Source organism: Haliotis rufescens, unplaced genomic scaffold, assembly GCF_023055435.1.
Source record: "Haliotis rufescens isolate VD_foot unplaced genomic scaffold, xgHalRufe1.0.p SCAF_39, whole genome shotgun sequence".
NCBI lineage: Eukaryota > Metazoa > Mollusca > Gastropoda > Lepetellida > Haliotidae > Haliotis > Haliotis rufescens.
This window is the reverse complement of record NW_025964101.1, coordinates 1,088,215-1,102,669: the sequence shown is the minus strand read 5'-3', so window position 1 is coordinate 1,102,669 and position 14,455 is coordinate 1,088,215. Positions and strand designations below refer to the sequence as shown.

General features: G+C 44.1%; 1 protein-coding gene across 2 annotated transcripts in view; it reads left to right on the top strand.

The window, feature by feature from the left end:
* Nucleotides 1–13,571, top strand: part of LOC124123687 (amiloride-sensitive amine oxidase [copper-containing]-like) — a 40,465-nt gene extending 26,894 nt beyond the window's left edge. For both annotated transcript variants that reach the window (XM_046486853.2, XM_046486854.2), the window contains exons 2-3: nucleotides 527–705; nucleotides 9,027–13,571. In XM_046486853.2, the coding sequence (XP_046342809.1) occupies nucleotides 614–705; nucleotides 9,027–11,391 (2,457 nt within the window). In that variant the 5' untranslated portion in view covers nucleotides 527–613 and the 3' untranslated portion in view covers nucleotides 11,392–13,571. The remainder of the gene's footprint in view (nucleotides 1–526; nucleotides 706–9,026) is intronic.
* The last annotated feature ends 884 nt before the right edge of the window (nucleotides 13,572–14,455 follow it).

Below are 14,455 nucleotides of genomic sequence, written 5' to 3'. Positions count from 1 at the left end.
CAGTTAAGATGGTTTTAAAAGAACATGTATTCACACAAAAAACATGACATGGCTTCCTCCGCGTGGCGATCATTGATAGTAAGCGCCCTAGGCGCTGAGTAATTTGACAAATGGGGCCGCTTAAATCAAGCACAACGAGTTAAAATTGTTGTTCAATATTAAACAACCAAGTTTAGACGTCGTTGAAACGTCTTCTGTAATAGTTACAAGGCACTAATATACCCCTTCTGCTCTGCTGATGTCTGTGTTAAGAAGTAATATTCACTACAAAATATGGGCTGTAATGCAAAGTGTCGTCTTTACCGAGGGTGCTTAGAAAGATTACTTACAGATTCGCCCAGAAGAGGGTCAGGGTGTACTTATTGGAGTAGGGCGCTTAATACCGTGTATACGGTACATGTATCTGTACTTTGGTTCTTAGGAATGGATACGGTACGTGTCAGGTGCCTATTTATAATTATGTTTGTTTGTGTTCATGTTTATTCAAACCCCCCTCCTCAGATTATTTGTTTTTGTGTTACCATAGCAGCAAGACGGAGTTATTCTATTGGCTGATGGCATCTGAGACCCGCCCGGGGGAGCACGGAGGGGGAGGCGAGGCCGCGCGCACTCGATGAGGCGGCGTTCCAAAGAAAGGGGAGAAGGATGGAGAGAGGAAGTGCATGGAACGAGTGAAGAAGAGAAGGAGTGTATTGTCATTAAGGGGTGAGTAAACATATTTACTTCAACATAATCTATCATAATTGTTCTAAAACAATTAATAATTGTAATTTTCGCATTGTGATTCAATTAAAACTGGCCTTAAGTCAAAACTTATAATTTCAATATGTTAATTTATTTCGTTACAACATTTATAAGCGAAGGTTGAACAGGCATTTTGCAGTTCACTGCAAAGAATATAAACATGAGCTAGCTTTGCCTCGGCTGTTATGCACAAGGCTTGGCGATTAGTATGTAGATGGGGAACAAACGGGATACTCAGGGCTTCTCTATGCGATCCCTAAATAACTCGGAGATGTAATACCACATGAGCTGGGTCACAGTACCTCTCGTTGTGGCCAAATTGTTATGGCATTTATGTCACAATACTTTAGAAATAATTGTTATCAAACATGCCATCGCATATTTCTATCATAGACGATGGAAATATGTGACTTTTCGGCAAGCGAACCGCAGACACACTGCCTACTAAGAAAATCAATTCATGTGATAAAATTCCAAGTGAACTTTACCAAACTCTATGTTAGCATATCTCTTCCTGGTCTGTGGGGTAAAACACTGCCGTGTACCCTGCCTTCTACTACATAGATGGGGTAGGGTTGTGTGACTTGCATGTGTGTTTTCTGGGATTGAGATAGACGTGTCACTGTGCCACAAGCCACCCACAACGATGTTTAGATGTCCATTGGATTTTAAGTAGACCTACAAGTCGGATACATTTCAATAAAACAAAATTTGAAATTCTGTTTATTTGTTAATCAATTTCCATGTTTGTCCAGTATATAAAAGGGGCGGTTGGGTAGCCTAGTGGTTTAAGCTTTGGCCTGTAACGCCGTAGACCCGGGTTCGAGTCCCCACAATGAAGTGAAGCCCAATTTCCGGTGTCCCCCGCCGTGATATTCCTGGAATTTTGCAAAAAACGGCGTAAAACAATACTCACTCTCTCACCAGTATACAACAGTACATTTTTAAATGGATTCATGCAAAACTGTTCATTTTGTTAGGACATGGGATCTCGGAGTTTTTAAGGCATTTACTTAACGTGTTTACGATGTATAATGACTTTGGTCGTCTTATGGTACTAGGAATTTCAAACCAAAGGAATTCTCAAGGGTGATGTGAAGCGTGGTGATATTGAGATATGTTTTACAACACCCAGGAGTCGAGAATCTCAAGCCACATTACCATTCAGACTAAACCCGTGCTGTATCGTAGTGCCGCCACATGCAGCTGACGATGGGTGCCCCGCCCTTCTCGTATCTCAGTCCGCGCCTCATCGGCTTCCTTCATCCGCAATTTAAATCTTGTATTTTTTGTTCCCAAATATCAGGAAACGTATTTATTTACTGTTGTGTTTTTATCGCCCGTCTTGGGTTCTCCTGGACAACAGGGTTGAAGTTATATTGTGTTTTTTTGCTTCCCATGTGTACGCGACGCTTCAATGGTGGGATTGTTTCTCAAGTTACTAGCGCGGCGAGATGTTATGAAGTGTTAATTGCCACACACTGAGGATCAGGAATGTGTATGTGTAATACAGACATTTGTTGTGAGATCTGAACGTTGCTGTTCTGAAAATGAATAAAAGCCTGTTTCTTCTCACAAAGAGAAAACCTAGGTCTCTTTGTGTCCGATGAGTGTGTTATCTCATGTTTTATATTGATGAGCTGTTGAGTGAGCGTATTGAAGTGGAGGGGAGTGTGTAGACTAACATCTAGTCTCTGAAATGAACATATCGTACAGAAAAAAACAGTTGTTCAGTTATCTTAATAAAAATATAATAAAAGGGAGCCTAGTGACTCTCTTCATCCTGATACTGCAGTAGTCTAGACTTGCCAAACATTATAGACTTGCATGGGCTGTAATTGATATATATTTGTATCAGGGTGTGTAAGACAGACTAGGGAGGGGTGTGCAGGTTGTGTTAAGGCGTGAATCAGGGGAAGGGGTGTGCAGGTTGTGTTACGGCGTGATCAAGGGGGAGAGGGTGTGCAGGTTGTGTTATGGCGTGATCAAGGGGGAGAGGGTGTGCAGGTTGTGTTAAGGCGTGAATCAGGGGAAGGGGTGTGCAGGTTGTGTTAAGGCGTGATCAAGGGGGAGAGGGTGTGCAGGTTGTGTTAAGGCGTGGTCAAGGGAAGGGGTGTGCAGGTTGTGTTACGGCGTGATCAAGGAGGGGAGGGTGTCCAGGTTGTGTTAAGCGTGATCAAGGTGTAAGGGGTGTTTAGGTTGTTTAAGGCGTGATCAAGGAGGGGAGGGTGTACAGGTTGTGTTAAGGCGTGAATCAGGGGGAGAGGGTGTGAAGGTTGTGTTTTGAGGTGTCACATTATGCACCTACAGTGCTAATACATGAACCTGTCCGTATTGATGAGGTGTCACTTTATACACCTTCAGTGCTAACACGTGTACCTGTCCGTATTGATGAGGTGTTACTTTATACAACTTAATGTGTACCTGTCAATATTGATGAGGTGTCACTTTATTCTTACACGTGTACCTGTCCGTATTGATGAAGTATCACTTTATACACCTACACGTCTACCTGTCCGTATTGATAAGGTGTCACTTTATACACCTACACATCTATCTGTCCGTATTGATGAGGTATCACTTTATACACCTACACGTGTACCCGTCCGTATTGACGAGGTATCACTTTATACACCTACACGTGTACCCGTCCATATTGATGAGGTATCACTTTATACACCTACACGTGTACCTGTCCGTATTGATGAGTTATCACTTTATTCACCTACACGTGTACCTGTCCGTATTGACGAGGTATCACTTTATTCACCTACACGTGTACCTGTCCGTATTGATGAGGTATCACTTTATTCACCTACACGTGTACCCGTCCGTATTGACGAGGTATCACTTTATACACCTACACGTTTACCTGTCCATATTGATGAGGTATCACTTTATACACCTACACGTGTACCCGTCCGTATTGACGAGGTATCACTTTATACACCTACACGTGTACCTGTACGTATTGATGAGGTGACACTTTATACACCTACACGTGTACCTGTCCATATTCATGAGGTGTCACTTTTTACACCTACACGTGTACCCGTCCGTATTGATGAGGTGTAACTTAATACACCTACACGTGTACCTGTCCATATTCTCGAGGTATCACTTTATTCACCTACACGTGCACCTGTCCGTATTAATGAGGTATCACTTTATTCACCTACACGTGTACCCGTCCATATTGATGAGGTATCACTTTATACACCTACACGTGTACCCGTCCATATTCATGAGGTATCACTTTATACACCTACACGTGTACCCGTCCGTATTGATGAGGTATCACTTTATACACCTACACGTGTACCCGTCCGTATTGATGAGGTGTCACTTTATACACCTACACGTGTACCTGTCCGTATTGATGAGGTGTAACTTTATACACCTACACGTGTACCTGTCCATATTCATGAGGTGTCACTTTATACACCTACACGTGTACCCGTCCGTATTGATGAGGTATCACTTTATACACCTACACGTGTACCTGTCCATATTCATGAGGTGTCACTTTATACACCTACACGTGTGCCTGTCCATATTGATTAGGTATCACTTTATACAACTACACGTGTACCGGTCCATATTGATGATGTATCACTTTATACACCTACACGTGTACCAGTCCATATTGATGAGGTATCACTTTATACACCTACAGGGGCGGTCGGGTAGCCTAGTGGTTAAAGCGTTCGCTCGTCACGCCGAAGACCCGGGTTCGATTCCCGACATGGGTACAATGTGTGAAGCCCATTTCTGGTGTCCCCCGCCGTGATATTGCTGGAATATTGCTAAAAGCGGCGTAAAACCATACTCACTCACTTACTCACTTATACACCTACACGTGCACCTGTCCGTATTCACGAGGTGTCACTTTCTACACCTACACGTGTACCCGTCCATATTGATGAGGTATCACTTTATACACCTACACGTGTACCTGTCCATATTGATGAGGTGTAACTTAATACACCTACACGTGTACCTGTCCATATTCACGAGGTATCACTTTATACACCTACACGTGTACCTGTCCGTATTGATGAGGTGTAACTTAATACACCTACACGTGTACCTGTCCATATTCACGAGGTATCACTTTATACACCTACACGTGTACCCGTTCATATTCATGAGGTGTCACTTTATACACCTACACGTGTACCTGTCCGTATTGATGAGGTATCCCTTTATACTCCTACACGTGTACCCGTCCATATTTATGAGGTATCACTTTATACACCTACACGTGTACCTGTCCATATTCACGAGGTATCACTTTATACACCTACACGTGTACCTGTCCGTATTGATGAGGTGTAACTTAATACACCTACACGTGTACCTGTCCATATTCACGAGGTATCACTTTATACACCTACACGTGTACCCGTCCATATTGATGAGGTATCACTTTATACACCTACACGTGTACCCGTCCGTATTGATGAGTTATCACTTTATTCACCTACACGTGTACCTGTCCGTATTGATGAGGTATCACTTTATTCACCTACACGTGTACCTGTCCGTATTGATGAGGTATCACTTTATTCACCTACACGTGTACCCGTCCGTATTGACGAGGTATCACTTTATACACCTACACGTGTACCTGTCCATATTGATGAGGTATCACTTTATACACCTACACGTGTACCCGTCCGTATTGACGAGGTATCACTTTATACACCTACACGTGTACCTGTCCGTATTGATGAGGTGACACTTTATACACCTACACGTGTACCTGTTCATATTCATGAGGTGTCACTTTTTACACCTACACGTGTACCCGTTCATATTTATGAGGTATCACTTTATACACCTACACGTGTACCTGTCCATATTCACGAGGTGTAACTTTATGCACCTACACGTGTACCTGTCCGTATTGATGAGGTGTAACTTAATACACCTACACGTGTACCTGTCCATATTCACGAGGTATCACTTTATACACCTACACGTGTACCCGTCCATATTCATGAGGTGTCACTTTATACACGGACACGTGTACCCGTCCATATTCACGAGGTGTCACTTTATACACCTACACGTGTACCCGTCCATATTCATGAGGTGTCACTTTATACACGTACACGTGTACCCGTCCATATTCATGAGGTGTCACTTTATACACCTACACGTGTACCCGTCCATATTCATGAGGTGTCACTTTATACACCTACACGTGTACCCGTCCATATTCATGAGGTGTCACTTTATGCACCTACACGTGTACCCGTCCATATTCATGAGGTGTCACTTTATACACCTACACGTATACCCGTCCATATTCATGAGGTGTCACTTTATACACCTACACGTGTACCCGTTCATATTCATGAGGTGTCACTTTATACACCTACACGTGTACCTGTCCATATTCATGAGGTGTCACTTTATACACCTACACGTGTACCCGTCCCTGGGAGGTTCGAGTTTTCAGTGTTCAGTGACAGACACATCAGTTGCCGGTCATATGATAGCCTTGCTCTAAGGCTGTACTGAAAGAGACGTCCATGGCTGTGTCGTAATTATATCCCCCTAACAGGCAAGACAAGATATGTGGACTCAAAGGACTCCAGTCTCTTATAGGGACAACTTGTTATTATTTACATAATCTAGGACATATTATTTAAACTAATAATTATTGCCTTAGAGATGGGTGCAAATCATTGGCCTATCGCGATAGTTGTTCAGGGTTTTCCACACATCTGATGAGTGATACATCGTAGACATGTCGGTTAATTGCCAATCGGTGGGAGGATGAGGTGATGCGACCATGCGTCATCGTTGATCGGTAAAAAATTGGAAGGATAGTCACGTGGCCTGCCATCTGAAGCCAGCACAATTCTGACAGCAGAGTCATAAAAAAGATGTGTGTGTGTGTGTGGCTGCTTGTTCTAGTCCGGACTGATGCCGATTTATAGTGCTAGCCCACTGAGATACAATGCTGCAGTTAAACATGAATACCCCACGCCGACCAGACCTTGTTTAAGCCCCTTAATGCCGAGCGCCAGACAGGGTAACAACAAGTACCATCTTTAAACGTCTTTGTTATTGATTTGTATAATTCAGTACTTACCATATATTAATGTTATAAAGCGTTCTACAGATATGATGGACCATTATTACAATCATCGTCTGACAGCATTAATTTCTATCAGGTAAAGAAGCCACGGCAATGTTTGTTTCATGACTGATGTCTTACAATGTCGCGAGTCATTATCTGATTTCAAGGTCTGGACTTGAAGAGCCAAACGTGTTGACGTGCTTGTATAAGTGTGTATCTCATCATCATCATCATCACCATCACATACGGAATGCCAGATCTGTGAGTGAGTGCCACAGTCGGTAAATGACAGATTCATCACAGGGGTCTGGGAGGGACAGTGGGAGGGACGGGGGTTGGGGTGGGAGGGACAGTTGAAGGGATGGGGGTTGGGGTGGGTTGGCTTCAAGGTTGATTCTGTGCACAACGGAGCTATTCTTACCCGGAAGTGAAACATTTAGCTGGACATCACTTTGACAAGCATAGTCGCCTTTTAGGACTGAATGAGTGAGTTAGGTTTAACGCCGCTTTTAACAGTATTCCAGTTATATGGTGCTGACAAACCTAGAAACATAATCGGGGCGAACCGGGATTCGAACCCACAATCATAAGTTTCTGGTGTGCCTAAGGGACGCAACCCTGCACAGCGAATCGCGGCGCCTTAGACGACTGGGCCACCAGTGGTTACGATGTATGCCCTTCCGAATTCTTTCTATTGCAACCCGATGGCCTGGGTAGTTGCTCATGATATCAACCACGGGTTTGGCTGGCCTAGATTACAAGTAATGGAGATATATCTACCCCTGTTATCAAGTGTTATATATGTATTTATTATGATAAATCCCCTGCATCTAATGCCGTTCGCCGCCATGTTGATCACTTATCACATAATCAATACGAGACCTTCTCTCGCCAATGAGTGTAATTTATACAACTCTATGTGTCAGGCTCAAAGTACGCTATTGTTGTTAAAGGGCTCAGGGCATATATAATATATATATATATATATATATATTAAAAGACAATGGAGATATAATATACTGGATAATCGAGGGTGGAATATTACTGACATAAAACTATATAAGACTGTATAAAACAAACAACATTCTGGTCATCGAGCAGTGAACGGGTACCCGAAAGGATGAGATGGTAATGTGACTTAAACTAGCGCCTCATAGGCGGCATGGCTTGTATACTCCCCAGGGAGATGAGAATAAATATGGAGTGCACACTGATCCATTGGTAGATATAATAATTCCTCTGTGCGCTTTGAACGCGATATCTAGCATGGAAAATCGCCATAGAAATGGACTTTGACAATATGATTATAATAACTAGAAAGATGTTTCGTTTTGCAACCAGCTTTACGAGTCGATAATATACCCGGGGCGTGCTGCTCCCCCTTGTTAGCGCAGTGTAACATCATGACAAGCCACACAGCACACCGACACTGCGGAGGTATCTCACGTATTCATTGGAAGGCAGAAACTGTTCAGATCATGACATTTCAGTTTTGGCAGCAGCCGTGGCACTCGTCCTCGACATTATAAGTAAGGGGTAGACACAAAGGCAAACTGTAGTTACAACACTTTGTTCTATCAAGGTAAACATTACAAGCGTGGGCATGTGCATGTGTCCAATTGTTCGTGTATCGGTTCCCTAGGGTTTGTTTGTTTGTTGTTTGTTGTTTGCATTCAGCAATAATCCAGCTATATGACAGCGGTCTGTAAATAATCCAGTGATTCATGAGCATTGATCCACGCCATTGGGGTACGATGACATGCATCAACCATGTCAGTGAGCCTGACCAACCGATCCCGTTAGTCGCCTCTTACGACAAGCATGGTCGCCTTTTATATCAAGCATGGGTTGCTGAAGCCCTATTCTACCCCGGATCTTCACGGGTCAGTTCCTTCGGGTCCAGGGCACGGGTGGCCCAGTCGTCTAAGGCGCCGCAATTCGATGTGCAGAGTTGCGTCTCTTGGGTGTGCCAGAAACCTGTGATCGTGGGTTCGAATCCCGATTCGCCTTGATTATGATTCATGGTTAATCAGCACTATCTCTGTGCTCGTTGTGGTAAGCGTCTAAAACCTGCATCACTTCGTTGTCCCCGACATTGACCTGACATGTAATATATATTAAACTTTTCAATACACCGTTAAACGCAATTCACACGCTCACTATTAAACCATTTGACTCTTGTTTTCAGCACCATGGGGGAAGGCATGGTATCGGCGGGCCATCAGGTGATGGTGTCATCGCGACTGTGGAAATGTCTTCGCGTACTGCTCGTCCTGCTCGCCATCGTGGCCATCCTGCTCGCCATCGCCCTCATCAGCGTCATCATCAAGCGGAACGAGAAACCGCTCTGTGCGGAAGGCAAGTCCGTCATCCCACGCAATCTGGACAAACCGGGCATATTCGAAGACCTGACTCCTAACGAAATGAAGATTGTCAGAGACTACATGCAGTCTCAGAAAAGCCTCAAGCTGAAGCCTTACAACGAAGCCACCTTAAACAGCAGCTACATATACTTGATCGATCTTCAACTTCCCATAAAGGCAGGGGTGCTGAAGTATTTAGACGGAGGCCATAGAGAGCCAGAGCGAGCTGCCAAGGTGGTACTGTATCGGGGGGATATGAATCCTCCCAGAGTTGAGGAGTACCATGTGGGTCCTCTACCCCGACCCCGGTATCACAGGCTGGTAGCTAACCCAATCTACAGACGAATACCCATCCCCTTCACCAGTCGTCCCGTGGATCTGGTAGAATATAACCACCTGTACGCCATGCTCAGTGATATATCTAAGACGCTGTACCCCGTGCTGATGGACAGCTACCGCTTGAGCTACCACAACTGCACTAAAGGTGTGGACTGCATGTTGTTCTACGACGTGGCACCGAGGGGCATCAAGAGCAACGACAGGAAGAGTTGGTTCTGGGCTTTTAGAGGAGTAGAAGGATTCTATTTACATCCTCTTGGATTTGAGATTCAGATTAATCATGAGTCTATCAATGTTAGCGACTGGTCCGTGACGAAGTTGGTTTATAATGGACAGATGTTCAGCAGCGTGAATGCTTTTGATGATTCTTACAGGAGGAATCGTTTGAAGAAAATTAATCTGTTCATGGACAAATACGACAGTGTATACTCCTCCTACAAACGCCGGGGACTAAATGATTATGACGTGCCGGTGCGGGGCCCGCGATTGGTCGAGCCAGATGGAAGGAGGTATAGCATAGACGGGCAGCACGTTCAGTACTTCGGCTGGAACATGAACTTCAGAGCTAGGACCTCAACTGGTCTTCAACTGTTTGATATTCGATTCCAAGGCGAAAGAATAGCCTATGAAATAAGCCTTCAGGACGCAATAGTGTATTACACAGGGTATGGGCCTGTGGCAGGTTCAACCAATTATTTTGACACCTCTTGGCTTCTTGGGGCTTCCTCTTTTGAACTGATGCCAGGCGTGGACTGCCCAGCCACTGCAACCTTTCACGACACCTACCATTTTGCCGGGTCTGGGGAGCCATTGCGTTCCAGGAACGCCATCTGTATATTCGAGCAGAATTCAGGTCTGCCGTTGCGTCGTCATTACGCTAATGATTTCAATGGTGGCTATGGCTTTTATGGCGGACTTGTAGACAACTACCTCGTTATAAGGACAATAGCAAACATATGGAACTACGATTACATATTTGATTATATATTCCATTTAAATGGCGCCGTGGAGATCAAAGTAGCCCTGACAGGCTACGTCCAAGCTACGTATGGACTGCAACAAGAACGAGCCTACGGCAACTTCATCCACTCAAACGTCATTGCCACTCTCCACCAACACCTGTTCCATTATAAAATTGACATGGACATCGTAGGCACCAAAAACAGATTCGCCAAGGTAGACATCTCAAGAGAGACCATATCCCACCCATGGTATCCAGGTCGGAACAAAACCCAGATGAAGTTCACAAAGAGAGACAAACAAACTGAAAAGGATGCCATTCTGGAATATGATTTCGACAAACCTGGCTATAGTATTATCTACAACGCCAACGCTAAAAATAACTGGGGCGTCTCACGAGGATACAGAATTCAACACAACGCCATGACCAAGTTCGTCCTCGACGGCGTTGACGTCACCCAGGCGGCGGGCTGGTCCAAGTACCAAATGGCGGTTACCAGATTCCAAGACGTTGAGGAGACCAGCTCTTCAATCTACGCACAAAACGACCCCTTCGACCCTGTGGTGGACTTCAGAAGGTTCTTGGATAACGATGAACCCATTGTGGACGAGGATCTCGTCCTCTGGCTTACGGCTGGCGTGCACCACATACCGCACGCCGAGGATGTTCCGTCGACAACGACAACCGGAAACCAGTATAGCATCTTTTTACGACCATACAACTATTTCGACGAATGTCCCAGTACGACTGTTTCGGATGCAATCCATGTCCAACCAAGCGCACATTATGAAAAAATCAAAATAGACACGTTTGGTGTCGCGGAAGGATCGAACTGTTTTGCTAACGAGATTCCGTTCAGTGTGTTTAACGGCTCAAGATCCCCTGCTTAAAAACCCTTGCTCAATGAATGTAATACTTGTTGTTATTTTCTATCACGTTCAAGTTTAGATGTTTTACTGTTAAGGAATGGAATATACCTGTATGTTTAAGTTTGTATTTTCTTTTCATACATGCTTATAAGTTATTATATTTCAGTTTTAGAGTCGAAAATATTTCTTCATTTAATCCAACCTTATGTAGTCAGTAGTCGGAAACATATAAAACTAGACACGCAGACCCTAGAGAATAAATGAAAAATAAGAATCCAGCTCAGGGCTTGAGTGATTTGGGAAGTCTGGATTGCTTCAGCCTGAACTTAGATATTATTCTGGATCAATTAGGATCTGATTTTCTATTTTTTAGATATCTAATACAGATATTTAAACAGGATAACTTTATTTCTGGGACTACGAGTGTTAGTCTGATAAGAAACATGCTGATGTATTTGTTTCAAAGAAATACCATATACAACCAAGAAATATTAATCAGTATCATGTCACGAAATCATCATTGAAAGCCCTCATGTTGATTTTCCAATATTTTCCATTTGTGTATGTTTATGAAAAACCAATCAGTAAATGCACAATTTAATCAGAAAATAATATCGGTTAAAACATTTCTCTTGTTTTTTTCGTCATAGTTTTGTTTATGGAACTAAACTATTTGTATTGCAGTGAGCGCGAATATATGCACTCACAACCGTATAGGCATTGACATATTCTACTCAAAAAACGTAAGGATCAACTGATTCTTATATATTACCATTGTTAATCTGTCCTGACGTGACAAGTACTTCATATTCCCATGGTTAATCTGTCTTTGGCATGTGAAAGAGTCGGGGGGGGTCCTTAACTTTTTTTGAGCAGTATATGTAAAAAGCTGGTGTAAGAACCTCAGATACCACAATACCTTGGTACAGTTGCCCTACTCCCTCGGGGAGGGCGAGAAACAAGTCTCGTTCATTCAGCCTCGATTATCCAGAGTATATGTTCCTTTATAAGACCTTGGTACAGTTGCCCTACTCCCTCGGGGAGGGCGAGAAACAAGTCTCGTTCATTCAGCCTCGATTATCCAGAGTATATGTTCCTTTATAAGACCTTGGTACAGTTGCCCTACTCCCTCGGGGAGGGCGAGAAACAAGTCTCGTTCATTCAGCCTCGATTATCCAGAGTATATGTTCCTTTATAAGACCTTGGTACAGTTGCCCTACTCCCTCGGGGAGGGCGAGAAACAAGTCTCGTTCATTCAGCCTCGATTATCCAGAGTATATGTTCCTTTATAAGACCTTGGTACAGTTGCCCTACTCCCTCGGGGAGGGCGAGAAACAAGTCTCATGCATTCAGCCTCGATTATCCAGAGTATATGTTCCTTTATAAGACCTTGGTACAGTTGCCCTACTCCCTCGGGGAGGGCGAGAAACAAGTCTCGTTCATTCAGCCTCGATTATCCAGAGTATATGTTCCTTTATAAGACCTTGGTACAGTTGCCCTACTCCCTCGGGGAGGGCGAGAAACAAGTCTCGTTCATTCAGCCTCGATTATCCAGAGTATATGTTCCTTTATAAGACCTTGGTACAGTTGCCCTACTCCCTCGGGGAGGGCGAGAAACAAGTCTCGTTCATTCAGCCTCGATTATCCAGAGTATATGTTCCTTTATAAGACCTTGGTACAGTTGCCCTACTCCCTCGGGGAGGGCGAGAAACAAGTCTCGTTCATTCAGCCTCGATTATCCAGAGTATATATCCCTGTATAAGACCTTGGTACAGTTGCCCCACTCCCTCGGGGAGGGCGAGAAACAAGTCTCATGCATTCAGCCTCGATTATCCAGAGTATATGTTCCTGTATAAGACCGTGAGACTGCTCTGTGGAATCCCATGGCATCATTCTGTGAAGAGGTGCCAACAGTGATGATGCTCGAGAACGATGGAAACAATTTCTCATAAACATTACATTTTTCATGGACATCATTCTCCAATTCGATTATTCGATGTTTCTACTTTGATATATACGGAGGTTCTTGATTCATCATGCTTGAGTTGTGGAAAAGACAACCATGCCAGTCAGAATGTCAACGATCAAACATGTCCATTAGATAATCAGATGATCAGTCTTCTCATTCTTATTAAAAAGAATGTCATACAGTTTGTGTCGAAATATTGTCACAATGGTAAATAAAATCATTTGGAAAAGTCTCCTATTTCAGTCAGTTCCTCTGGATTAACTACGCACCGTTCATGTATACAGTTGCATTGTCCATTCCATGTAGTGCAACAACAAGTATTTGGTCATACGTATGGAATACTGTAAGGGACATTCTCGCGATCTCGCATTCTCGCGATCTCGACCTTTGGAAACGAGGTAAATATACCCAAAACACGAGAATGCGAGATCGCGAGAACGCGAGATTTTGCATCATGTCCAAATGTCGCATTCTCGCGTTCTCGACTTTTGACAAAAAGTGCTATGTACCAAAAACACGAGAATGCGAGATCGCGAGAACGCGAGATTTTGGCCAAATCTCGCGTTCTCGCGATCTCGCATTCTCGTGTTTTGGGTATATTTACCTCGTTTCCAAAGGTCGAGATCGCGAGAATGTCCCTTACAGTATTCCATACATACGGGCCCTCCTCCACAGTCAGCAGTGTTCGGGCGATAGCATGGCGGTGAGTCATGGAGTCCGAACCAGACGGACCAGCGGCAGATAGCAGGACCAACGATCCACGTATACGATGACAAATATAAACAAGTTGTAACATTGTAATCCCCAACCCTTGTTTCTCGACGAGTAGTGAGTAAATGACACGGCCCGTGGGGATCCGGGTTCACCAGGTCTTCAGCAACCAATGCGTGTCCCACGTGAACATCCGGGTTACAACAGGTCTTCAGCAACCCATGCGTGTCCCACGTGAACATCCGGGTTACAACAGGTCTTCAGCAACCCATGCGTGTCCCACGTGAACATCCGGGTTACAACAGGTCTTCAGCAACCCATGCTTGTCATAAGAGGAGACCATGCTTGTCGATAGAAGCGATCGGGTGGTCAGGCTCGCTGACTTGGTTGATGCATGTCATCGTA